This window comes from Equus asinus, chromosome 11 (assembly GCF_041296235.1).
Source record: "Equus asinus isolate D_3611 breed Donkey chromosome 11, EquAss-T2T_v2, whole genome shotgun sequence".
Classification (NCBI taxonomy): domain Eukaryota; kingdom Metazoa; phylum Chordata; class Mammalia; order Perissodactyla; family Equidae; genus Equus; species Equus asinus.
The window spans coordinates 81,961,924-81,989,031 of NC_091800.1; the positions used below are offsets into that span (position 1 = coordinate 81,961,924).

The following is a 27,108-nucleotide window of genomic DNA, read 5'->3' on the forward strand; positions in this document are numbered from 1 at the left end:
AGCCAGGTGATGACACAGGCGGAGATTGGAGTGTTGCAGGCACAAGGCAAGCAATGCCAAGGATTTGTGGAAATTAATGAAAGAAACCTTAACCAAGTTGGAGTTGGGAAGGCCTGTAGGGGGAGCTCTCATACCCTGTCACACATCTCAATTACACCAAGCAGGAAAAGAGAGAAACTTGCATCTTGGACAGGACGTACAACTACTTCACAGCTGAAGGAAGATTTCTCTCCACACCGGCAGCAACCCAGGCAACGAGAAGCTGCTGCGGCCCTGAACTGCTACTGTCCCCCACCGGACTTTCCTTCAGAACAGCCCCTCCCTACTCTCCCTTTTCTCTATAAAAACAGCTCCCCTTCTTTGTTTGCTGGATTTGCCTATGGTCTGCCATAGCATGCACACCCAAATTGCAGTTCTTTTGGTTATTCCTGAATAAACTCGTTTTGAGCTAAAATAACAGGCAAATTTGCTTTTTAAGTTGACAGATGGATGGCCACCACCAGAAGTTAGAGCACGCCTTGATTTTAGACTTCTGGCCTTCAGAACCGTGAGACAATGAATTTCTGTTGTTCAAGCCCCCCCAGCTTGTGGCAATTTGTTATGGCGGCCCAGGAAACGAATACAGAACGCTATTGCCATCACCACCTGTCCACGAGGGCGCTTCAAACAGGGTGCGCAGGCAGGCAAGCCCTGGGTCTGTTTCTGAGGCAGGGCAAGCGGGAGGAGGGATGGGGTGGGGGACAGAGACGTCAGGATCCCTCCAGGCTGGTGGCTAGAGCAGCTGGGGGACGGAGGTCCCGCTGACGGAGGTGTGGAAGGTGGCGGGCGCTGGGCTCAGGGCTGGTTTGGGAGAGACCCAGCTGGACGGACCAGCTCGGAGTCCAGCGGAGGGTCGGGCGGGGCCCGAATCTCGGACCCCGCACTTAACAGACCTGGGCTGCAAGAGGCGGTCCTCGAAGCCCTCCACCTGCTTTCTGGGGTCTGACGCCGAATGACAGGTGTTCTGACGGCAGCCTGCTTACCCATGGGCAGCGTCTGCCTCCATCATTTTCTATAAGGCCCTTGCTCAAAGGAACGATAAAAACAAGCCCAGCCTTCCACCTTGAAGACGCATCTTGATTCCGTCACCGGCCTTCCAGCAAAACGCGGTGGGCCACAGCGAGGGCCCAGGCCCGGTTGGGCAGTGGGCTTGTCAATCATCTGCAACAGGATGTGACTGGTGGAGGCCCGTCACGGGGTGGAGAGAGGCCGCGGTTCCGCTACCGCGAGTCGGGAGCCGGCTTCTGGAGGCGGCGCGGGGGTGGCCGGGAGTCGGGAAGTCAGCCGGGAGGTTGTGGTTCCGGCGGCGCCGCGGGGGCGGCCGGGAGTCCGGAAGTGCCCCGATGGCTCTGAGTCCCGGCTGGTTGGTGGCCTGCGCCAGCGGGCAAGGTAGGATCGATACGGCTGTCCCCGGCATGGCCACTGGGGCGGGGGTTGGGGCTGCGGTCGCCTGCGCGGCCGTTGTCGCGCTGCTTTCGGCCGTGCTCGCGCTCTACGGGCCACCGCTGGACGCAGGTACCCGGCCGCGGGCCGCTTGTCAGGGCGGGGGGCACCGCGGTGGGGCCAGGGGCCGCTGGGGGCCGTGTGTTGGGGAGCTCAGGGCGGCCGGGGTGCGCGGGCCGGGAGCGACGCCTGCCCCCCCCCCCCCCCCCCCCCCCCCGGGGCCTCCAGTGTCCGAGCGGAACATGCGAACCCGGCGGCGCTGGCCGCAGCCTTCAGGACGGACGTGACGAGCAGGCCCAGGGGCGGGCTTGGCGCGCAGCCCGGAGCGGGGCCGCGTCCACGGCGAGGGCTTGGAGAGCCGGGACCACCGAGTGGAGGGCGAGCCGCCCGCGCGAGTCCTCGGGCCGGACGGACCGGGCCCGGGCGTGTTTGCAGGGGTCACTTGAGGAGGGGGTTAATCCCGTGACCCTCGAGGGACGCCGTCCTGGAATTGGCTGTTAAATGGGATGAACTGTGTAGGAAGAATTTAGGCGTAAATGGAACAAGTGCATCCTGATCCGAGCCCCGTACCCTCTCGTGTGGCTTTTCCTCTGTGTGCTCTGTGGATATTAACATACCCAGTATCTTTTACACCGCTAAATACGTAGCTTGTGTAATATATTATCTCATTTCTCACGACAATTTGGAGAGATTGCTGTCATCCACCTTTGTGTAGACGACAGAGGCTCTGAAAAAATAAAGAGACTTACCCAAGCCTGGGTTCCCCAGCCAGTGAGTAGCTGAAATGACAAAATGTGCTTTTGTTGTAGTAATTAGAAAGATTTTACTATATATGTATATACACACACATACATACATACATGCTGGGCATGATCAGAGACAAGTGTTGGGGAGTTTTGGCTTTTTGTTTTTTAGGACGATAGTTCAAATGCTTTGGGGAGCTTTGAGGGGTCCCTCAGCTTCTGCACCTCGCTTCATCGCATCAGCACAGAGGGACTTCTGGGCACCCGTTTATTCAGAGATTTTTTTATCGGTGGTTTTTTGTCTTAAAGTCACACACTATGATGAGTCCGCAAGATTTTTCTTTGAGTTTGAAGTTTCATTATTAGACTGACTTGCTGAACTTTTACCACAAAACAGGTGGAGTTCTAGATCGCTGACTTCCCATGCTAGCTTTAGGGCATCTCAGTTATCTTAAGGATTGTTGTCACGTGCTCCAAATTAGTTATTCACATTAGTTTAAATCACGTTTGGCGAAAAGAAACATCAATAGCACGGAAAGTTTTAAGTGTCAGGTAATTCTGGAAAACAGCCCAGACTTAAGAAATCTATTTAATTCCCCAGTCGTCCTTAGCCACACTTCTGTAAAACAAACAAAAGCCAGACAGGTTTGACCTGTTCTTCCAGAACTCAGAGTTGTCATGAAGAAAAAGGTACTTAATAGGATGAATTTTAAGTCGCCTCTTGTCGAGGCCTTTTTATCCTTCAGAACTTTGATGTTTACTTTTAAGTATTTCGGTGGATAAGTGCAAATAGCGTGTCAGTAAGCCAGCTGACACTGTGATTCACTGTGAAGTGTGGGGAAATTTAATTGACCTTCCTTTGGCCCTTTTGCTAGCAAAAGATGTTCCTCTCAGGTGAATAGGACAGACACTGGGGACCAGTGTGGATTTTATTTTGCATTCATACAGTTCTAGTTAAAAAATGAAAATGCTGGGGCTGGCCCCGTGGCCGAGTGGTTAAGTTCGCGCGCTCCGCTGCAGGCGGCCCAGTGTTTCGTTGGTTCGAATCCTGGGTGCGGACATGGCACTGCTCGTCAGACCACGCTGAGGCAGCGTCCCACATGCCACAACTAGAAGGACCCACAACGAAGAATATACAACTATGTACTGGGGGGCTTTGGGGAGAAAAAGGAAAAAAAAAAAATCTTTAAAAAAAAAAAAGTGAAAATGCTGTATTTCTCAACAGTGATCCCCGCCCCCCAAATGGTTTCAGAGGGCAATTGAGAAGGATTTGACTTGTCTTTTTGTTGGTGGGGTGAATATTTTGTTAAAGAAAAATGATTTCTTTTGCCTTAGAATAGCATTTTGGAAAAATGGTGTCTTTTGGCCTAGTTATCCATTCCTAACCAAGGCATCTTCACAGGTCTGTCTCTCTGGGTCCTAGTTTCCTTCTCTGTTGAAGAAAGAGAGGCTGGCTGCTAATGAGGAAGTGAAGGAGGATGCCTTTAATTCATCGAACATTTATTGAGTGGCTTACTCTGTGTCACACCCTGTTTGAGGTGATTGTGGGTGAGGGTCCAACATGGAAACACGTGGACCCTACCCTTAAGCTGCAGGTGGAGCTGTGCCACATGCTGTGTAGGCAAAGGGTAGTGGGGTGATCTTAGGGATATTTTGTGTGTGGCTAAGTGCTGTGTGTAAAGTGATGGTATCTAATAAACCCAAAACATTGTAAGGAGCCCAGAACAACCCTTGAGTGACTGGTAAGTTTGGATTCTGCTTTTATAATTTCTGTACTTTAAAAAACAACTCTAGGGGCTGGCCCCATGGCCAAGTGGTTAAGTTCACTCGCTCTGCTTGAGTGGCCCAGGGTTTTGCCGGTTTGGATCCTGGGCGCGGACATGGCACTGCTCATCAAGCCATGCTGAGGCAGCATCCCACATAGCACAACCAGAAGGATCTACAACTAGAATATACAACTACTTACTGGGGGGCCTTGAGGAGAAGAAGAAGAAGAAGAAAAAAAAGATTGGAAACAGATGTTAGCTCAGGTGCCAATCTTTAAAAAGAAAAAAAAGCAACTCTGTTTCCTGTTCAGGGGGATTTGAAAGAGTGACCATTCTCTGATACTCTTGTATTGACTACTTGTGTTGTTGTGCTAGATACCTTATAGTTTGAAACAAATCCTTGCAGGCATTTTCATGACTGCAGGTGGCTAACCAGCAGCCAGCAATTCTGTCTTTAAAGCTGATTATACAGCTCTGGTGCCTTTCATGCAGCTTGGCAGGGAGCACTGGGAAAGAGCATTTTCTGGTAACTGCATGGTGAAGAGAAGTGCATGTCCTGGGAGTTGGGAGTGTGGGTGGGCATCTGGAAGTGGAGTGAACCCGGGGCGAGGAGGCGGGAGAGCGGGTTGCTGTTAAGTCAGTGCTTCTCTGGGCTCCGAGTCAGGGTGGGAGGCAGTCCTGCGCACTTGTCACGGGAGCAGAACTCGGCCGGGATCAGCCACTGTACTGATCCTTGAGCAAGCCTATGTGTGCCTTTCCTTGGCCAAAGGTTTACAGTGATTCTGTTGTGAGTTTTAATCCTGGGTTGGTTTGGAAGAAGGTGAAAAGGTGTTTGAGTTGAGGGGGTCTGAGGGTCTGATGTGTCACCTAAGGAGACATTTACAGTGACTCATCCAAGAAAGTTACTTGAATAATTTGTTGAATAAAAAGTAAAACCATAAGAGTGTCATTAAAGATAAAGCTGTTTTACCATATGGAGCTGTCACCTCTCAGTCTTCATTTGAGCTAGTGACACGGGTCTAGTTTCTCAGCTGCTAAGATCATGGGAAGGATGCAAATATTGGGTGCCTTGTTTGAGAAAATATTGTTTATATCTACAAAGGTTCTTTAATTCTAGAGAAAATACATGGTGTATTTATTCATACACTGGGCTCTACAGAACATAGCAGCATTTCTCTTGCAGATAGGCTGTTTTAGATATTAAGCAAAATATAAAATGCAGGATTTTTTTCAAGAAAGACCAATTAAAATGTAGCTATTTAGAGATAATTCAAAATGATCAAATTATTTTAAAATGCCACTTTAAACCCAATGTAAGATGTTCTCTATTTAGAATGCTATTTCTAGGTTATTTGATTAGTATCTAATTGAGTGTTGGAAGTAAGACTGGAAAATTAAACTGGGAATACTATGAATCTGTCAGGCTTGAATGTGACAGTGGAAGATAACAAATGGGAGCTTGCTTTTCCAATTTCAGAAAAGAGACCTAATAAAGTTAAAGGAGATTGAAATGAAATATGTTTAGTTATTAAGTAATAATGCACTTTTTAAAAAGCTTTCGGAAAGATTAAGTAGGCTTCCAGAATGTCTGATGCATTTCAAAATCACAGTTGATACATACAACATGTGTTAGTGTTGTTGTAATTTCTAAGCATCATTTGCTTACAGAAATAAAATGGTGAAAGCTGTGGATAAGTCTGTGTCATTCCTATGAAGTTAACTTTGGGAAGTGTTTTGGTTAATGGGGTATTTTGTTTAAATCTTTCTCTTTATGTATACTAACACATATTTACCTTTCTGAATGATTGCATTTTCCTGTTTCTCAGTTTTAGAAAGAGCATTTTCACTGAATAAAGCACGTTCGATAAAGGATATGAAGAATACTTTTCAGTTGGTGAGAAATATTATACCTCCTCTAACTACCAAGAAGCACAAAGGCCAAGATGGAAGAATAGGCATAGTTGGAGGCTGCCAAGAGTAAGTGACTTGGAAATGTTAGTGTTTAAACAATCAGTCTCTGTTATTTGGCTGTCTGCCTACCTGCCATCCATCCGTCCATCCATCTGTCCATCTGTCTGTCTCGTTGGACCCCAGTAATCAATTCTAAAGGTAGTCTGATACTATGACACTTGGTAGTCTTCAGTGATGAACTTTCTGATTGAATGGGAGAACTCTGAGGGGCCAGATCGAGCTGTTCCCTGGTGTGTGTCGGTGTTAACGTTCTGCCTGTAGTGGGGGGATGAGACTGTTTTCTTCTTCTGTACTTTTCTCTGTTGACCAGACTTCATACTATACGTATATATTACTTTGTCCATCAGGATAAAAACACTCAGCATCTGCTTGGTTTACTTTATTAATTTAAAGATTAACTTCCAGATTCCTGGAAGTCATTTATGAAATTTGACAGGTCCTAGCTTTACTCGAGGCCTGTTTTATCTTCTTGTTTTATGTCTTTTGCTGCCCCTTTGGCATATGACATTTATAATTTAATTTGTCCTTGTTTATAAATGATACCTACTGCCTTTGACTTAAATTCCACCTGGGTTACCATTTCAGTTTCTCCTTAATCTCTGTTTACATTTATGTGCTGTCTTTTTGCCTAGCCCTGACTTTTCAACAGTTAATCATGTAGTTAGGTGTATTATAAATAATATGTAGCTAGATTTTCTTTCTTTACCCAGTATGACAGTGCCTCCTCTTTTTAATTTTTTTGTTTTATTGAGGTCATAATAGTTTATAACATTGTGAAATTTCAGTTGTACATTATTATTTGTCAGCCACCATGCGTATGTGCCCCTTTACCCCTTATGTCCACCTCCCTTCCCCTCTGATAACCACTAATCTGTTCTCACTGTCCTTGTGTTTGTTTATCTTCCACATATGAGCGAAATCGTATGGTGTTTTTCTCTCTCTGGCTTATTTCGCTTAACATAACACCCTTAAGGTCCATCCTTGTTGTTGCAAATGGGACGACTTTGACTTTCGTTATGGCTGAGTAGTACTCCATTGTCTGTATACACCGCCTCTTCTTTATCCAGTCATTGGTCGATGGGCACTTGGGTTGTTTCCACGTCTTGGCTATCGTGAATAATGCTGCCATGAACACAGGGGTGCGTGAGTCTCTTTGGATTGTTGATTTCAGGTTCTTAGGATAGATACCCAGTAGTGGGATGGCTGGGTCATATGGTATTTCTATTTTTAATTTTTTGAGAACTCTCCATACTGTTTTCCCTAGTGGCTGCACCAGTTTGCATTCCCACCAGCAGTGTATGAGGGTTCCCTTTTCTCCACATCCTCTCCAACACTTGTTGTTTTTTGTCTTGGTGATTATAGCCATTCTACCAGGTGTAAAGTGATATCTCCTTGTAGTTTTGATTTGCATTTCCCTAATGATTAGTGACGATGAACATCTTTTCATGCGTCTGTTGGCCATCTGTATATCTTCTTTGGAAAAGTATCTATTCATATCCTCTGCCCATTTTTTGATTGGGTTTTGTTGTTGTTGTTGAGTTGTATGAGTTCTTTATATATTCTGGAGATTAACACCTTGTTGGATAGATGATTTATAAATATTTTCTCCCAGTTGGTGGGTTGTCTTTTCGTTTGGTTCCTGGTTTCCTTTGCCTGCAGAAGCTCTTTAGTCTGATAAAGTCCCATCTGTTTATTTTTTCATTTCCCTTGCCCGAGTAGATGTGGTATTTGAAAAGATCCTTTTTAGACTGACGTCAAAGAGTATACTGCCCCTGTTTTCTTCTAGGAGTTTCATGGTTTCACGCACTGACTGCTCTTTTTAATGAGGGAGACAATTCTGTTCACATTTAGAGTCCACCTGACGCACCTGCTAAGGCTGGTCATGTTTCCTCTTTATTTTACTTGGTGCTTCCATTTTTTCTTTCCTTACTTTGCTAGGCTTTTCCTTTTATTAATTTGGAAATTCTCTTATACTTTCAAATTCAGCTCGTGATTGCCCTTTCTAACTACCGTGATGAATTCAAAGTGCCACTTGGGGGAGAGAGTGTTGGTAGTCATGTGCCTCGAAGGTGGACCCTTCAGACCACGGTTCATCCCTCTTTGCCTTCTTTGGTGTCCAGCTTCCTTAAGCGGCAGTTGGTCTGAGAACTCCCAGCTGAACCCATAACTACTAAACATCATTTTGTATACTGGCAGATATTTCCTGCCCTCCCTGGTCTGCAGTTTGGATAGGGGCACTTAGCCTCTTCCGGCATTTTCTTAAGGCAGTGTGTGTAGGTGACCCACTGGAGTCCCTGCACATCCACTGCGCCTGCTGTGGTAGGTGGCTGAGCTGGGCGTTGGCTGAGTGTGGGATTCCTAGGGAGCAGTCATTTCCTTTTGGTAATCTGTGTGTGTGATCGCCTTGTCCTCTAGCTTCCCTTTGCACCTTAAAAGTCTGGTGGAAATTCCCTTTCATTTATAAGTCGCTTGTTCTTGCTTGGATGTTCGAAAAATGTTTTCTTTAGAATTCTGCACTCTCTCCAGGCTGTGTTGGCTGTGTCTTATTTTTCACTAATCTCACTTGAGACAGGGTCCCTTTGGATGAGGGAAGTTTGCCCCTAGTACTGTTTTCTCACATCTCTTCTGTTCTTTTTTCCTCCTACTGCGTGTTGGACTCTTGGATTGTTAACTCTTAGGCACAGAAAGCTGGCCTTTCTGCCTTTGGGTCCTCAGTCCAGATAGCTCTCCCTCAGCTTCAGGGATGGAGGCCACCAGCACGGCCCTGCCAGCCCCTGTGGGGCCAGAGCAAGCTGGGCCCCTGGGTCCTTCATCTTTCTCGAGAGTTGAGGGAGTCAGGGGTTTTATTCCTCAGACCCCCTCCATCTCCTGCCTTATGTTTTGGGAAGTCTACATAAGAAGAATAGGCCATCAGATTTTCTTTTCACGTAAGTCTGATAGTGTAGGGTGTAAACATCTGACTTAAAATATGTCAGCTTTAGGGATTAAACTTTAAAGTAGAAACATCTTTGTTCCAATTATAAAATCGGAAAAGTATTATCTGCTTATAAAAATTCAAACACTACAGAAATATGTAAAGTGAAAGTCCCATAGTATCCTACATAATAATAATACAGTATGGACATGTTGTTAGCCTTCCACACTTTTCTGTGTAACTATGTTTTACAAAGCTGGGACCATGTAATGCCTGCTGTTTGGTTATCTGACCTTTTCAGTTAATGCTGGATCGTGGGTATCATTCCACGTTGATTCATATAGACCGATTATAAGTGGATGTATGGTATGCATTGGTAAAGGTGGGCCCTAATTTATTTAACCAATTCCCTATTGATAGGCAATTGGTTACCTCTTCTTTTTTTCAATAACAGTATGACTGTAGACATCTCTGTACATTTATCTCCTTGTGTACCCATCTGGTTATTTCCAGCAGATCAGTTCCTAGAAGAATTTTTGCTGGAGCCAAGTACATAGACGTTTAAAATGATGTTAAGCATTGCTAATTGGTCTTCCCCGCAAATCTCACTAGTGTGTGTGCTGTCGCCGATAAGCATCTGTTCCTCTCACACCCTGTGGCTGTCAGCAGCCTTTGCTCATAGAGTAGGCAAGCTGTTTCTCGTTGTTTTAATGTATTTCTTTTGTTAGTGAGGTTTGTGTTCACGTTGTAGGGGGAGGGGAGAGTGTGCGTGCGTGTGTGTGTCTATCTGACGTGTCCTGTCCTTTGCCATTTCTGGCCTGCTGGTGGCCCTGCTCTGCGGGAGAATGTCACGTGTGTAGAGGGCACTGTTTTCCCCGTTTGTTTTTCCTGGGTTAGCAGATTTATTCACTGCTTGGAATTGACGTAGAGGTTACAATCGCTCATGTGGTGCCAAGTTCAAGGACTTTCCTTTCTGTGCTTGAGGCAATGATAAAAATAGTTACAGGCATTCTGGAAATAAGATGGAAGCAAGAGAGGGAGGAGTGTGAGTCTCTTCTCGTTTGCGCTGGGTGCCCTGGTGGCCCCCGTCCGAGATGGCTGTTGCTCTCCGGGAGCTGGGTCCCGCTTCTCGGGGCTGCGGCCGCTGGAGGGTTCTGGTCTGCAGTCCCCTCGAGCACGGCATCTCTGCCGCAGACAGAGTCTTTGGTGAGCTCCCGCCGTGTTCTCAGCCTTCAGTTTGGACAGAGCGTTACAGAGACCGTGGGCACGGGACGCCGGAACTGGCCTCTTGATGTGGTAGAAAGGCCTTGTGTGTGAGACTGACTTCTCTGGTCCTGATGCGTGTCTCCTGAGCCCCTGGCGGGGGTGGGTGCTGTGCTGTGTGCTTCACGCCTGTATAATTTGATAAACCTGGGTGCTTGTCTCGTGCTCAGAAGTTTTTGACTGTCAGTGTCTTCTTTTTAGGTACACTGGAGCCCCCTATTTTGCAGCCATCTCAGCTCTCAAAGTGGTATGTTCACTTATATCTTCTTTATTGGGGTTTTTCTAGTACAGAGTTGGATTCTTCAAATATGATTAAAGAAATGTTTTCTGATGGGAATCTAAATAACATCCTGGGCTAGTCATGGGTAAGAGAAATCCCTTTAAATCTGTCCTGGACTCTTGTGCAATGACAAGATATGTTGACTTGAAACTCTTTTTTTTTAAACTAAAGTTTTACTAGCATTGTACTTCACCCAAATCTTCATGGGATGTCTTTCCAGTCCTATCTTAGTCAGTTGACCTCTTTTAACCTCGGCACTTTCCCGTGCATTTTGATTAAGTCCTGACGGCCAGTCAGCACAGTTAACGCAGCAAACGTGACACGCACTGGGCCCCACGGCCGCTCTCCCTGCGGGCCTCATCGCAGGTACAGCCTAAGCTGGTCTGGGTCGATCTGCCTCAGGTGGCAGCAAGAGTCTGCCTTTCTTTCCAGGTCTTTTTTTAGGTTACATCCTCCTCCTCAGCCACCTCGCTGTAGTTTAACTGCCGTCGTTGGCTATTTTTCTTTTACGGATAGTGCTGAGTGATTTGAATGGTTGAACACCACGTGTCCTGTGGTGAGTGGCTCATGCCACGGTTACTTTGGGTGTCTGTGGAGCCAGTCCTGCTTTGAGTCAGCCTCTTGTGCTCATTTCTCAGGGCGCAGACTTATCCCACGTGTTCTGCACCCAGGAGGCCGCGCCTGTGATCAAGTCCTACAGCCCGGAGCTGATTGTCCACCCGGTTCTGTGAGTGGCCCCGGGGCTCTGCGTGCAGTAGTTCTCCCCGTCACGGGCGTTCTCACGCTGACTCTCTCAGAGCCTCTGTTAAGTAGCTGCTGTGCGGGGGTTGGTAGGTAGGTGCTGTCAGGAGAAATGAGAAAACTGTAATGAGCCCATTGCATGGTCAGAAGAAGACAGACAGACAGCCGTGTGCTACAGTGTGGGATGAGATTTGGGCCACCAGGGCGACACGCCTAGGGCTGCTCCTGGCAGCCCATCAGAAGTGGCTGAGGGTTCCCAGGTCCAGAAGAGGCCTTTGGGCCTGCCTGTGGTCATGCCGCTGTGGCAGGAATGGGGGCCTGCGGGCAGTGACAAGACTGTTCCCTCCTCCAGCAGATGTTTCTGCTGCAGGCCCTGTCCTGGGGTCCACGGGGACAGCTCTAAACCGAGCAGACAGAACACCTGCTCCATGCAGCTTCCTCTCCAGGGAAGCCCTGTGCCCTAGGATTTCTGCAGTGATGAAATGTTCTCTCTTGGTGCTGTCCAGGACTCTTGTCACTGACCACATATGGCTACTGGGCACTTGAAATGTGGCCAGTGGAGCTCAGGAACTGAGTTTTTACTTTAATTGTAATTACATTTAAAGCTACATGTGGCTGATGTCTACTGTGTTATGCCACACAGCTCTGGAGACAAATAAGTACGAAAACAGTATCTCCGAGGGTGGTGAGGACCACAGGGAGAGCAGGAGCAGGGAAGGGGACAGAGTGCTGGCCGTGTGTGGGTGCCGTGTGTCATGTCTGTGCCCTTGTTAATAGGGTGATCCTGGGCAGTGGCACAGAGAGTTCATTCAAATAAAGACCTGGAAATGGTGAGGGAGCGAGTCCTGCAGACACGAGAGGGGCTGGGGGTCCCTCCATACCTGGGGAAGAGCTGGTGCAAGAACTTGAGCTGCAGGTGTGTGGGAGCACTTGCAGGCTCAGGATGCCCGGGGGGACCAGAGAGGTTCAGGCCCAGGCTTTGCAGGTCGTGGGGGTTGTTGTAAGGGTTTTGGCTTTCATGCAAATGAGAAGGGGGCTGCTGGAACATTGGAGAGGGCGGGTGGGCGGACAGGACCCAATGTACATTTTGAAAGGCTCCTCTGGCTGCTGTGTTGAGAATAAGCTCTTGGGGCCCAGGGTGAACGCAGGGTCCCACAAGGAGGCTGTTGTAAGGATCCTGGTGACAGGTAAATGATGGGTAAGAAAGGGAGAAGGGTCACATTCTGGGTACATTTGGGAAGTACAGCCCCAGGATCTGCTGACCGATGGGATGTGGGATACAAGGAAAAGACAAGAGTCGTGAAGGCCACCCAGGGTTTGATCCAAGACAGTCATCATTTAACAAGGCGAGGAGACTGAGAGGGTGCGTTTGGGCAGGGGTGACCATCAGGAGCTAGGTTCGGGACTGTTTTTAGTCACCTGTCAGACATCCAAGCAGATGTGGCTGGTAGGCAGCGGATAGGAGTGGGGCGGTCAAGGAGGCTGTAAATCTAGGAGTAGTTAGCTTCCTTGTGGAAGGTGTTTAGAGCCAGGAGACCAGGATAAGGCCACCCAGAAGTGCATGTAGGCAGGGAAGTGCATGTAGGCAGGGAGAGCCTGGCATGCAGACGGGTGGGGAGGTGAAAGACGCCAGGAGCGGTGTCCTGGAGTCAGTGAATAATTGTCCACAGACTATTCTAGAAGCCCCCGTGTCCCTGTAGTCAGAGAGGAGGACTAAGGGTAGCTGGATCTCACAGTGTAGGGTTGCTAACTTCGACAAGGGCAGCTTTTGAAACAAGCCATAACATCTTATTCCAGCTTGTTTTAGATGATGAAAGCTAGACCTCTGCATTGGGGCGTTAAAAGGTGAACCAGTCTACAGAGAAGACTAGGAGACATGATGGCTCATGCAGGGTGGGGTCCTGGCTTGGACCCTGGAAGAGGAAAAGAACATTGGGGGAAGAACTGGGGAGATCCAGAAAAATGTGCAGTTTCACTAATAAAGTAAAGAAGTGAAAATGTTGAGTGAACCGTTCTGCCCTTCTCTTCCTTGTTTAGTGACAGCCCTGATGCTGTTCAGGACGTGGAGAAGTGGTTGCCCCGACTGCATGCCCTGGTCGTGGGGCCTGGCCTTGGCAGAGATGACGGCCTTCTCAGAAACGTCAAGGTAGTGTGTAGAGTCACTGCATGTGACTCTCCTGGGGGCTTTGACGCCCAGATCTCATGAAGTCAGGCTGGAGCACTTTCCTTGCATTTTCTGTTGTTTAGTGTCCTGTGTGCCTCCTTGTGGGATAATTAAGATGGATAAAATTTGGGGCATAGAGGAGGAACTAGAGATAGTAATGATCTTAAAAACAAAACCAGGGGCCGGCCCGGTGGTAGAGTGGTTAAGTGTGTACGTTCTGCTTTGGTGGCCTGGGGTTCGCCGGTTCTGCTCCCGGGTGTGGTCATGGCACGGCTTGGCAAAAACCATGCTGTGGTAGGCGTCCCACATATAAAGTAGAGGAAGATGGACATGGATGTTAGCTCAGGGCCACTCTTCCTCAGCAAAAAGAGGAGGATTGGCAGCAGTTAGCTCAGGGCTAATCTTCCTCAAAAAAAAAAAAACCAGCCTGAGGGAATCTGTTTTCCTCTTGGGGCACTGGCTCTTCCATGCTGCAGCAGGAGGTTGCTGTGGAGTCACTCGGCGGTTTCATGAGTGTCACCCTGCCATTTAGGTGTTTTATACCCAATGTGGTGGGAGAGCCCAGCGTGCAGGCTGAGCAGTCTTACCGTAGGACAAGGTTTGGGGTCAGGCTTAAGTTCACCCTGCAGCATGACCCCCTTCCTGCCGGGACCCTGGCAGCTTGCTCAGCCTCCCCATCCTCGTGCCTTCCCTCTGAAGTGGGTGCCTGCGCCCCTGGGGGTTACTGTGCGTGACATTTTGTAGACTGCTTTGCTCAGTGCCCAGTTAGGCACAGTATGCGATACAGCAGGGACAGTCAAAGTCACTGTCGCTGATGCCCTGAGTGGGAGAGGACAGTCTGAGAATTATTCTAACAACTTGATTTTTGCTGTTAAGTTACACATCCAGATAAAAACCCAAAAGGTATTCTGTTGGTTCTAGCTTTGTGTTGTCAGCTGGGTTCTCTTGAAAGCTCTGTTAGTCTAATTTCTTAACCTGTTGCTTCTCCAACCTTCCTGAGTTTCTTGTTGGCTCTAGAAAACCCTGGGTCTCAAGCCCCATAGGCCTGTTGGTTTGCGGCCTCGACCTCTGTTCTGTTCCCTTCCATCCTTCTCCCATGAAACTAGCACACGCACAGCCCAGCCGGGCACGTGGCGATGTGGAGTGGGCACGAGACCCCGCTTCTCCCTCACATGCTTACATACGTTCATTGACCTTTTCATTTATCACTTATGCTCTTCTTTATTACTGGACATTCATTTCATGCCTACCTTAATCCAAAATGATGAAAATAATTTTTTATCCTTAAGAAGTCAAATAGAAATAAATACCACCCGCGATCAGGGAAAATAAAAAGGTTTGGATGGCACACCAGCCCTAGTGCTGTGTTCCCTCTGCCAGCCTTCTCTGACACCTGCTGGGTAGGCACTGCCCCTGAGACCCTCCTGCCTTCCCCAGAGCCCTTCTGGGCTCCACGCCGCCACCCCAGCTGCCACCTGGGCCAGCAGGGAGCTCCAAATGAGGGAATGCGCCTGGTGCCATGGTCGGTGTGCGGCCACACGCCTCCTGAAGGGTCAGTGGTCATGCCGAGCCTGACTTACCGTCCTCGTCAGTGACCGACAGGGACTCTGCTCAGCCCAGCTATCACCTTTTGCATTAAATTGAACAAACGCTTGAGTGAAAGGAAGTGTAGGGAGCTATGGTTGTTGTATTTTCTTAGCAGTCTGATTGGTAAAGGACATTTGAAAAAGGTACAGGTGTGTTCGCTTTACAGAATTTAGTGAGAACATGGATTTTTAAGGGTGCCTTCCATGACAGATCTTGCAGTTCCAGCCTTTGGGATGAAAGATGGGTTTGAAATTTCACTGTCTTCAAACTCGTGAGTTATCACTGAGGAGAAACAGTAGCTGTGACAGGTGACTGGGCTGAATGGAACTGAGCAGTGTATTAAAACTGAGAGTAGATCCATTTATTACTGCCCCTTTAAAAAGGGTTGATTTGGGGCCATCCCCGTGGCCGAGTGGTTAAGTTCACACGCTCTTTTTCAGCGGCCCAGGGTTTCTCGGGTTTGAGTCCTAGGTGTGGACGTGGCACCACTCATTGGGCCACGCTGAGGCAGCATCCCACATGCCACAACTAGAAGGACCCACAACTAAAGATACACAACTATGTACCGGGGGGCTTTGAGGAGAAAAAGGAAAAATAAAATCTTTAAAAAAAAAAAAAAAAAAGCGTTGATTCAAACACACATATCCCCTGGAGGACACCATGCTAAGTGAAATAAGCCCAACATGGAAAGACAGTGCATGATCTCACTCCTGTGTGGAGTCAAGATAGTGGAACTCATGGAAGCAGGGAGTAGAGGACGGGGGCTGCCCAAGGGGGGCCTGGGGTCAGGGAAGTGGGGAGGTGCTGGTCAGCAGTACAATCTGTCAGCTACACATGATGAACAGGTTCTGGGGATCTAATGGGCAGTGGTGACGAGTTCAAGTGCCGTATTGTAGACTTGAAATTTGCCAAGAGGGAGGTTGACCTTGAGTGTTCTCATCACTAAAACATAGGCTCACCTGTGTGCGGTGATGGATATGTTAATTAGCTTGATGGTGGTGAGTGTTTCACACTACATACATATATCAAAACATCAAGTTGTACCCCTTAAATACATATAATTTTCATTTGTCAACTATACTTCAGTAAAGCTGGTGAAAAAGTTTTAAAGATAAAAATAAAACACGTATCCTGAGCTGTGCCTGGTGTCATCAAGGAAGTGGAGAAGCCTGCAAATACCTCTCTTCTGTCTTGCAGTGTATTGCACTACTTTGAATTTAAAAGTTTTTTATTTAATGAAAATTCTAAAGAAAAGGAGCCCACTGTCTAGAACTGGAAGCTGGCCCGAGTCTGTGGAGTGCTAGGAGATTGAGCGCTTGAACAGAATATCGCCTGCTTCCCTCTGCTCTGGAATGAGAAGCCACAACAATAGATGCCTGGGGGTAGGCGGGGCAGCTGCTCCCTGCACGTGCAGACAGCCAGGAGAACAGGAGGGGTTAAGGAGCCGGCAGCTGTGCCTGCAGGAGAAGTAAGCTGGCAGGCAAGCACCATTTACGAGGAGCTCTGGATGACACACTGCGAATGAGAGGCCTTTAGGGTTCTCCTGGTCCGGGGCCACCTGGAATTAGCATGGGAGGCGCACGGCACTGGGCAGGCGGCCCATTCTCATCTTTGAAGGTCATAACCGTTTGCTGACAAGTAGGAGTTAATCAGTTGAGGAGGCTCGACCCTCAGGTTCCTCCCAGGGGGCCCCCTCTCCTGGGGATTTCCCGGTGTCAACAGCAGGCCTGCAGGGCACTTGCATCCTGAGGTAATGACTCTCCGCACAGTGGGGTCCCCCCACAGGTGGTGGAAGATAGTGTGGTGACAGGCTTCTGCTGGACAACTTGTCCTTGGAAGGGGAGGCAGAGGGTTCCTGCCAGAATGGGGCCTGCATGTTGGGTCCCCTCCCGAGCCTCGTGCTGATGAGCTTCTTGACCTTTCAGGACCTGCCAGTTAACCTCTGGCCCCATTTGATCATGACAGAGTGGAGCTCATGACATCCTTTTTTTTTTTTTTTTAAAGATTTTATTTTTTCCTTTTTCTCCCCAAAGCCCCCCGGTACATAGTTGTGTATTCTTCGTTGTGGGTTCTTCTAGTTGTGGCATGTGGGACGCTGCCTCAGCGTGGTCTGATGAGCAGTGCCATGTCCACGCCCAGGATTCGAACTTACGAAACACCAGGCCGCCTGCAGCGGAGCGCGCGAACTTAACCGCTCGGCCACGGGGCCAGCCCCTCATGACATCCTTTAATGCCCTGTCATCTTGGAGACTTACACACGCTGTTGGTGCCGATGGGTGTGACTTCTGTATTGGGCACCCTCAGGACTCCTGAGGGGCTTCCGTTAGGTTAGGCTCTGTTTTCATCATCACGTCCTGCTCACTGGGTTATTGAGCTTAGTAGAATCTGTGAACTGTGCCCTGGCATTGCATGCCGGGTACTTTTCTTAAGTACTTCATGTTACTAAACTCGTCTAGTTCCCCCAGCAGCCCTCTAAGTAAGTGTTGTATTGCTTCCGTTTCACAAATGAGGGAGCTGATGCAGGCGTCAGATGCCCACTCTCATCCAGGTAGGACTCGTGTGTTTATGTCCAGAACGTCCTGTGCCAGATTCGGGCTCCAGGGTCTGTGTAAGTAAATAGTAGTATTTATTTAATTCTGCTGCTGTGTGCTGTGTGCTCTGTGAGACCCAGGGGACACAAAATCCTAGTGCTGGCAGGAGTATAGTAATGAACTTGGCTAGTCTTTGTCCCCTATTCCTTGGAAGGAGCCTCTGAACCTTTGGAATTTTCCAAGTGATAGCAATGTCTGCGTTTACGCTAAAGTGTTGACTCAGGGTTCACACCAGCAACAGATTAGAGTGTTGCCGCTGGGGGTGCGGGGGGGTGGGGGGGAGTAGACCCCAGTAAACTGGTTGGTGGCAGTGGATGTGCCTGGAGGGGGACCGTGAGTCCTGAGTCACCAGGAGCAGCCAGGAGTTCCTCTGGGGAAACTTCCAGACCTCACTCCCATGTCTCCGTTTGGCTGATCCTGACTTATGTTCTTTATAATAAAGCTGTGATTATAGGTACAGGTTTCCTGAGTTATTTCTAACAAATTTTCGGATCTGAGGGGGTGGGGGGAACTCCCACATTTGTAGCCAGAGGGTTAGAAGTGCAGGCAGTTCGAGAACTCCTGAGCTTGTGGCCGGGGTCTGAAGGGAGGGTAGTGCTGTGGGGTCCCGCCAGTCAGCGAGGAGAGCAGCACAGGAGTGGTTCTGGCGCACCCTCTGGGCCGGCTCTTCAAACATGCACTCTCCTCCGAACCCTGCTCAGACCTGTTAATCCCATCTCGGGGACCCTGTGTCCAAGGGAAATGTCCTAAGCAAGGGGTGGGGTCCTGATTTGTAAACCTCTATATGGAGTGCCTGTCCCTGACCAGACGGGGCGTGAGTAAGCAAACTTTGATCCATCATTTGGCTGTGATACCATGGTAGTTATTTTTTTCTCCAACCATATTACAGACACGTGGATTGTGTTCAACCAAACACTGTTATCTAAAATGCTGAAATAAAAATGATTGATTACAGCAATATAAAAACACAGTTTATATCAAGAGGGATCAGGTGTGAATTTAACATGAAAAAAGCTAGAGTTCTCCCTACTTCAAGTTGTTTTCTCTGTGAGTTTAAGTTTGTAATGAAAAATTTAGTATGTTTATCTTAAAAAAAATTAACACCTTGCAACGTGCAGGTTAGAAGGTGGAAAGTGTGCATGTGCCCACTGCCCTTCCCAGCCAGAGCCAGAGTTCAGGCCTCCTTCGTCCCTTGGGGCTTCTCTCCCTCTGCTTAGGAAACAGCCGTCTTGGTCCTGAGAATGGCCGACATTTCTGGAGCATTTCCTGTGTTCCAGCCAGTACAGAGCAGTACATCATGCTTTCTTCCTTACTAGCTGCCCGCTCAGGGCCTGCTATGTAGCAGACATCTGTGAGATGTCTCTGAATGAATTCATTATCTGCTGCAATCTCGAAAACAGCCCTGTCCAGGTAGCTTTCTGTTCTTAGCCTCATTTTTCTGATGAGGAAATCGAATCCTGGAGAAATTAAATGGCATCCTGTGCAGGTGGCCAGGTAGCAAGTTCACTGGCGAGTTTTTTTAATCAACTTGAGACTTTTACATACCATACAGTTCACCCATTTAAAGTATACAGTTCACTGGTTTCTAATATATTCACAGAGTTGTGCAACCAGCACCGTGATCAATTTTTAGAACATTTTCATCACCCCAAAAAGAAACCCTGTAGCCCTTAGCAATTGCTCCCTGCTCCTTTCAACCTTCGCAGCCCGTGGCAACCACTAATCTACTCTTGTCCTATGGATTTGCCTATTCTGGATCTTTCCTAGAAATGGAGTCATACAATATGTAGCATTTTATGACTAGCTTTGTTCACTCAGTGTAATTTCAAGGTTCACCCTCGTAATGTGTGTCAGTACTTATTCTTATGGCCGTTTCATCTTTCACTGTGTGGTATACCACATCTTGTTTGTCCATTCAACTGATGGACCTTCCACTTTTTGGCTATTACAAATAATGCTGCTGTGAACATTTGTTTACAAGTTTTTGTGATAACTCTGTTTCACGGGAACTTATGGTGTTTTCCATAGCGGCAGCACCATTTTACATCCCCATCAGCCACGTGTGAGGGTTCTGGTTTCTCCACATCCTCACCGAGACTTGTTATTGTCTGTCTTTTTAATTACGGCCATCCCAGTGGCTGTGAAGTGGTATCTCATTGAGCATGTGTTTCCTCATTGTTGTTTTGGTTTACATTTCCTTGATGGCTAATGATGTTGAGCATTTTTTCATGTGCTTATTGGCCATTTGTAGATCCTCTTTGGAGAAGTATCTATTCCTATCCTTTCCCTATTTAAAAAATTGTTTGTCTTTTTATTATTGAGTTTTAAGAATCTTTATATATTCTAGATACAAGTCCCTTATCAGAGACAGGATTTGCAAGTATTTTCTCCCATTCTGTGGTTGTCATTTTATTTCCTTGATGGTATTATTTGCAGCACAAATTTTAAATTTTGATTAAGTCCAATTTATCTATTTTTTCTTTTGTCACTCATGCTTTTGGTGTCTTACCTAAGAGGATTTTGCCTGACACAAAATTTTCTCCTGTATTTTCTTTCAAGAGGTTACTGTTTTAGCTCTTATATTTAGGTTTGTGTCCATTTTTATTAATTTTTGTATACAGTGAAAGGAAGGGGTCCAGCTTCATTCTTTTGCATGTAGATATTCAGTTGTTCCAGCACCATTTGCTGAAAAGATTCTTCTGTCGTCCAGGGAATTGTCTGGGCATCCTTGCTGAAAATCAGTTGACGTAACCGTAAGGGTTTATTTCTCGGCTCTCATCTCTGTTCCATTGATCTGTACAGCCGTTGTTCTGCCAGTGCCACACTGTCTGAGTCACTGTAGCAGTGTGCTAAGTTTTACAATTTGAAAGGGGGGGGGCCTCCAACCTTGTTCTCAAGATTGTTTTGGCTACTCTGGGTCCTGTGCATTTCCATGAGTTTTAGGATCAGCTTGTGAACTTGCAGGTAGGCAGCTGGGATTTTGGTCGGGATTAAGTCGAATCCGTAGGTCAGCGTGGGGAGAAGTACGGAGAGACGGAGATGTCAATGTTGTGGCCAAACACTGCAACGTGAAACTAGAGATTGAGGAAATCTGAATCAGCGAAAGCCAAGTCAGTGTTCACATAAAGGCAAGCAGACAGAGCACTGTCACTGTTAGAGCAGGAGGCAAGCTTCTGGGAGGCTCCGCACACAGAGCTCATGGGAGGGGCTCTTGGACACCCCAGTGTCAGCAACTATGACAGAGGCTGTCGGGAGGGTGGCTTGTGCATTGTGGGCTGTCACATGGCACTTCCAGGATGCTAACTGTTAATTAAGTAGATGTGCATTTATCTTTCAGTGTTTTAGATTATTCCTACTTAGCATGTATTTTGTTTCGCTGTTTTCTTCTTTAAATTTTTTCTGTTATCAGGTGGCTGTATCAGGTAGAGATCATTTTTACATGCTATTGCAATATATAATCGTCATAAAATACTGGTTCATCATAATAAGCAACCATATGTTAATCATATATATATAACTTTTTTTAGCAAAAAACCTTTGAAACTTTTAGTATAACCTTTTCAGAAAGAAATGATTTACTGTTTATTATTGTGACTGCTCATTTTAAAACACAAAGTCTTATGAAAAATACATAAAAACTAATGATTTGGGGACTTCCCAAGACTTCAGGTTTCTCCTCTCTGAATCCTGAGTGTTAGCATCTATTGGAAATCTGGAGATGCTAGCTTGGGGTCAGCCTTTGTGGACTATCCTGGGACCCAGTGCTGTGTATAACATTGCCCATGGGCTTATGTCTTCAGAGTTCCAGTGCCCTGCTTCACAAAGGGACTCTGATTCATTTGGGTCTTTTTTGTTTATTTTATGCATTTACTTTATTATTTTCTAGTTACTTGTAATTCATCACAGAACTGCTCAGTTTTATTTTAATTCCTTGAGAGGCGATGGGCTTGGTGCTCAGCGTAGCTTTCTTTTCTTGCAGGGCATTTTAGAAGCCTCGAAGGCCAGAGATGTCCCCGTCGTCATCGATGCAGTGAGTGTGGCCTCTCCTCTCCTGTCCCCTCCTCACAGCCAGGCCCCAAGGCCATGCAGTAAGCACGCGTCCTTGCCTGCAGGATGGGCTGTGGCTGATTGCTGAGCAGCCGGCGCTGATCCAGGGCTATCAGAAGGCTGTCCTCACGCCCAACCACGCGGAGTTCAGGAGACTTTCGGAAGCCGTGGTGAGTTTGCTGACCACCTGAAAGACGGGGCGAAGCCCTCCTCGTCCTGAGGAGGGTGACGGACACGCGCTGCGGTTCTGCCCCTGCTCGTCCCCCCGCGCATCCACAGGACTGACTTGCAGATGGCGAGTGGACAGTGCGTTCTGTGATGCATGTTTTTCACGTGCTAACAGTGTGGTTTTTCTTGGTGCTGCATGTAATGACGGAGCATCTTCTAATCCGTGCGTCTTGGATTGGATAAAGGGTGGTGGGGGGCTCTGGCATCAGCCAGCCCCTCCCGCTTGCACGCTGGGTGGATCACTGTGTCCCTGCCCTGCGTTGCCTTGTCTGTAGAACGTGGATCATGAGGGCATCTGTCTCAGCAGGCCTTTGAGGACGAAATGAAACAATGCATGTAAATCTCTGAGTCCTTGCATATTAAGTGCCACCCCACAAATGGTAACTCGCTATGGTTCGAAGTTGTGTCATTCTGCAAACCCCTAAAATCCCAGCTATGGGCAGAGTTCTTTTGATTTTGGTCTGACAAGCTGGGGTGGGCCCCAGAGCAGTATTTCTGCCATGAGCTGGTGTCGGCATCCGCCCGGAGGACTTGCTACCCACTACCTTGTGGGCCTCCTTCCAGCTGGTGGATGGAACTTACGTCTCTGCGGGTGGGGCGAGAGCCCGGCCATCAGCAAGTGCCTGGGCACTTCTCCCTGATGTGAGAGCCTGAGGGGCAGGATCTGTGCGTTGTGTCCATGATTGTGGGCTCCTTTCACGTGTCTGATGACAACCTTGTTTGTGTGTCCTGTGTCATAGCTGAGAGACCCCATGGACAGCAGTGATCCCCACGGAGCTGTGCTGAGGCTCAGCCAGGCCCTGGGGAATGTGACCGTGGTCCGGAAAGGGGAGCGGGATGTGATCTCTGATGGCAGACAGGGTGAGTGGCCTTGGGTTTTGCCCTGTGTCAGCCAGCCAGCATGATCACGCTGAGCACGAGCCCTAGGAAGACCTCTCATTCACACATGACACACATGCTCACACAGCACACGCATTCATGTGACACATGCTTGCACACATCATACACAGAACATGTGTTTCACACATGTTCATATGTGTTCCACACAAAGAAGGACTTCCTGTTTTGCCAAGGGACGTGACAGCGACGAGTGCTGATCCGAGTTGATACCAGGTGCTGTGGCTCCAGTTCTGTCAGTGGTTATAAGAAACAGCCAGTGGGAAGGCGGCTGTCACCGCAGGGGGTGCTCCAGGGTCCCCGGGCTGTCTCCATCTTGCCTACAGCATAGACACAGTTAGTTGAATATTTTGTGGCATTTTGTTCTCATTTATAAAAATGACTGGAAGATGAAGAAACCCCAGGAGCTGACACTAGTGCTGGGAGTCACCAGGTGCCGGATGTGGTGACTCTTCCAGTTGTGTTCTTCCCCCGGAGCCTGTGCACCGCTGAGCAGGAGCAGGATGCAGGCATGGGTGGAGCGCTCAAGATGCGCCGTCAGCACTTGTGTCTGCACAGTGAGATGCATGACCAGGATTGACTGTATACTATCTCCAGCTTCCTGAAAACAGGAAGGCTCCCTTCATTAAAAACCTGATCTGGGGCCGGCCCCATGGCGTAGTGGTTGAGTCCGGTGTGCTCTGCCTTGGTGGCCCGGATTCGCAGGTTTGGATCCCGGGTGTGGACTTAATGCACCACTTATCAAGCCATGCTGTGGTGGCGACCCACAAATGAAATAGAGAAGGATGGGTACAGATGTTAGCTCAGGGCCAATCTTCCTCCCCCAAAGGAACAATAAAAACTCAATCTGGAGGCAAAAAGCACAGTGGTTATTTTAACAGAGAGAATTTAACACAAAGAGTTGTTGCCTAGGGGTAGAGTTGCTGGCTAGGTCACGGAAGTCAGGGCCAACAGAGAACAGGAGGCATACTTAGGCACGTGTGTGTGCACTCACACACACTCACTTTCTCTCACACATGCTGGACAGGAAACGCGGGGTGTTCACCGAGGGACCTTGAAAGCTTTGGGTTCTTTTATAGCTGGAAGGTGCTCTAGACTCGAGCACATTCAGAGAATATAACAACCCATTTTCAAGACATTTTCTAAAGAACAGAAGCGCTCATTGGACAGCATAAATGACATCCTAACAGTTATGGGCTGAGTCTGAGGTAGGGTGCTGGCACTATGCACGGTCCCTGGAGTGTGAGGTGCCCTGTGGGTGTAGCCTCAGGGGCCTGAGGGACTGAGGACTCGTGTGTGCCTGCACTCTTCTCCCACTCTGTCTAGCAGGTCCCCTGGGGACGCTGAGTTGTAGGCATCCGCAGTGACACCCCATGCTACACAGGCGGTTCTGGCAACCTCCCCTCTTGGTGTCCTCTCCTATGAAAGAGAGGCTGCCTCCTTAAGAACAGACAGGGAAGAGCTGCAGATGATGAACATTCCTCAAGCAGAGAGCAGCCAGTGGCAGCACCGTCACCCGCTCTAACGCCCGTCTAACTTGTGCTCCACAGTGCTCGAGTGCAGCCAGGAAGGCAGCAGCCGCAGGTGTGGAGGGCAAGGAGATCTCCTGTCAGGCTCCCTGGGAGTCCTGGTGCACTGGGCACTCCTCGCTGGACCCGAGAAGACAGATGGGTATGGCCACATCTTCATCTGTCCTACTTTGAGATTTTTGAATTGTGTAAGATATTTCAGTAGCTCATACATTTAATCAGTAGCCACTTAGAACATTCCAAATGAGATATTGGTGTTATGCGGGAGAGGTCCCAGGGCAGGGGTGGATCCCAGAATGCTGGCCTCGGAAGCTTTTAACTCTCCACCATGTCTGGGCTCTGCTCCATCCACTGATGCCGATGGGCTCTGGGGCATCAGTAGTTTTTAAAGCTCTCCAGTGAGTTAACGTGCAGCCAAGTTTGAGAACACTGTTCTAGAAGGACCAGTGTGTACTGTCTGTAAAACACAGTAAGAAAATTGGCAACACGCGGGGTGGAGCTGAGGTTGAGCTTACCTTGGAGGCTGTCCTGAGAGTCCTGTTTTCTTTAAGAGGGAGCAGCATCCTGGGACGGGGGCTCTGGCCCCCTCTGTTGTCAGGCAGCACCGTGAGGGAACTCAGGCAGTCCCACCTCTCTGAGCCTCAGGTTCTCTCTTCTCCACTCATCATGGTGCAATGGTGGCTCCACGTGCTGGGTGGGAAGTCCCGGGTCTGCAGGGCCGAGAGGTCGCGGCACACCTAGCAGGCAGGGAGCATCTGCCCAAACGGGCCCAGGGGGCGTGTGCACGTGGACAGGGAGGCTGTAGCGTGAGTCTAGTAATGGTAGCAAGAGCCTGCTTCTCAGATCTCGAATATTCCCTCCCGCCCTGGGCACTGCAGGGTACTTTCAGGCTGCCACCATTAGGTGTCTGGTTGTCACCAGAGGAGCACTGCTGTGTCTGAGTCCCCCCAGGCACGCAGGTATTTCTCATCAGCCTTGTCAGGGAGTCTCCCATTGGGGTTGATGGCTGCTGTAACTGTAGAAGCTGCCTTCCCCTCACGGGCCTCTCACACTGGCCACTTTGGGGTCCCGGGTGGAAAGAGCAGGGAAATCTGGAGCCTGTGCTGTCTGCAGGCCCTGATGTCGGACGCAGCTGAGGGGCCGCGGACTTGCTGACGCCTCTCCCTTCAGTTTCAGCCCTCTCCTCGTGGCTGCCTTCGGCGCGTGCTCTCTCACAAGGCAGTGCAGCCACCAGGCCTTCCAGAAGCACGGCCGCTCCACCACCACCACTGACATGGTTGCGGAGGTCGGACCCGCATTCGCCAGGCTCTTTGAAAGCTGACTGGTGCAGATGGAGGGACGTGGGTACACGACGGGGAGGTGGTGTTCGTCCTGGGAAAATCCACATCCAGCACACCTGTCCTCTGGGTACACAGCGGCGCAGCTGCTTGGGAGGGGTCTAAGTCTAGGGTGCACAGGTTCATGTAGAAATCTCAGCGTTGGAAAGTGACGGTTTTTGGCTAAACTAATATGTAGTTGGAGATGTTTTATTCCTGAACCTTTCTTAGCCTCTCAACAATAACTAAGAACAAACGAAGGGAATTGCATGAGCTGCTGAAAGTCTGTCTGGTCAGCTGCATGGGCGGGCTTGCTCCGGGAGCGCCGAGTTCTGTGTGAATCTCCCTCAGCTTGCTTCTCATCCTCTCTGCTGTCGTGCTTCATACTCTTTTATTTACGCAAAAAGTTCCCAATTGATTAGTGGTTCCTCTCAAAGGGATCTGTCAGTGGTTTTCAAATATCTACTGTATCTACTGTGAATGAGTTTTGCTTTTTTTTAACTGAGGCCCCCCCAAAGGATGTAGTATTCGTTCTTCAACTCATTTTTGGTTTGTAAACAGTTAGGTTGAAAATGTTTGAGCAGAAATACTAAACATTGGTTAATTGGTTGGAGTACTTCAGAATAATCCAGGTTGACGTTGGAAATCTTTGGGAGGCACCATGGGAAAGTCGGACAAGGAAACCTGATGGGACACTGACAGCTGAATGCTGGGTGGTGGCTCTGAAACGCTCCTGTCTCATGCTCCCTCTTCCATGTCTGTCCCCCCAAGCCCGGGTGCTGGCTGACATGCCCAGCAGAGCCGCAGGAGGGGGAGGGACGCCGAGAGTGTCGTGCTGCCTTGTTCCTGACGGGGCCCACCGGCGTGCACTCTCGGGAGCAAGCAGACACGCTGGACGCAAGGAGGGCGTGCGCACTGGGTCTGGTGGGAGATGGCACCAAGGAGGCTCTGGGGACTGAACATTGTCATCACGTCTGCTCTGCTTCCGGAGCAGGACCTCAGGTCCCCTGGTTTGGAAGTGGGTGTGTCCTCAGGAAGACTTAGATGCCATTCAAGAAGGCGGTGCCTCTGCAGTTGTAAATAAGTCGTCTGTCTCGCTAGCCTCTGGGTAGCTTTTATTGGGTGGTTGTCTCAGTGGCCCGAGAGCTGCTTGTTTTCTCTGGCCACCTCTTGCCGGGCTGTGGCTTCTAACTCGTGCATTTAAGTGGACTCTCATCTGTTTCATGCCTTCCATGGGGCAAGACCTGCCCGGTGCCTCTGAGAGTCTGTCTGCCCCTCACCATCACTCTTGGGTGATACTGCGATTCGAACCCCTCACCCCACATGGCACTATTTTCTGTAAAACCAGTCATGAACTTTTAAGATTTATTAAAATATGTTCGCCACTGTTATTTCACATCTAACTGTAGAAGCTTCGCTATCTATATGTGAACTTCTCTGGAAAAACTGTCGTGGACATTTTTTCCTTTGGGGAATTACATCTAAATCTTGGTAACCATTAAAAGGACTATCTGATTTATTTCAATGGAGAATTTTGTATTTTTTTCTTAAACAGCCAAAACCCACCTTTCAACTTTCCTAAGTGAGGA

At 48.6% G+C, this 27,108-nt stretch overlaps 2 protein-coding genes across 6 annotated transcripts in view; one reads left to right on the plus strand and one right to left on the minus strand.

Annotated features, from left to right (window-relative positions):
• Nucleotides 1–1,145, minus strand: part of RAB20 (RAB20, member RAS oncogene family) — an 87,322-nt gene extending 86,177 nt beyond the window's left edge. Inside the window, exon 1 of the mRNA XM_044779707.2 lies at nt 1,023–1,145. The gene's annotated coding sequence lies outside the window, so the exon portion shown is untranslated. The remainder of the gene's footprint in view (nt 1–1,022) is intronic.
• NAXD (NAD(P)HX dehydratase) lies at nt 797–27,038 on the plus strand. 5 transcript variants are annotated; one of them, XM_014852150.3, is made up of 10 exons: nt 797–1,428; nt 5,818–5,968; nt 10,341–10,386; nt 11,058–11,146; nt 13,198–13,306; nt 21,482–21,532; nt 21,615–21,719; nt 22,518–22,638; nt 24,225–24,345; nt 25,374–27,038. In XM_014852150.3, exons 1-10 carry the CDS (start codon nt 1,383–1,385, stop codon nt 25,522–25,524), a joined length of 990 nt encoding a protein of 329 aa, XP_014707636.1. In that variant the 5' UTR covers nt 797–1,382; the 3' UTR covers nt 25,525–27,038. The 5 variants fall into 5 exon arrangements, with proteins under 5 accessions (XP_014707636.1, XP_070376249.1, XP_014707635.1 ...); XM_014852149.3 differs by having other exon boundaries at nt 1,396–1,554; XM_070520146.1 differs by lacking the exons at nt 797–1,428; nt 5,818–5,968 and adding an exon at nt 9,763–10,082 and having other exon boundaries at nt 11,058–11,253.
• Nucleotides 27,039–27,108: the final 70 nt, after the last annotated feature.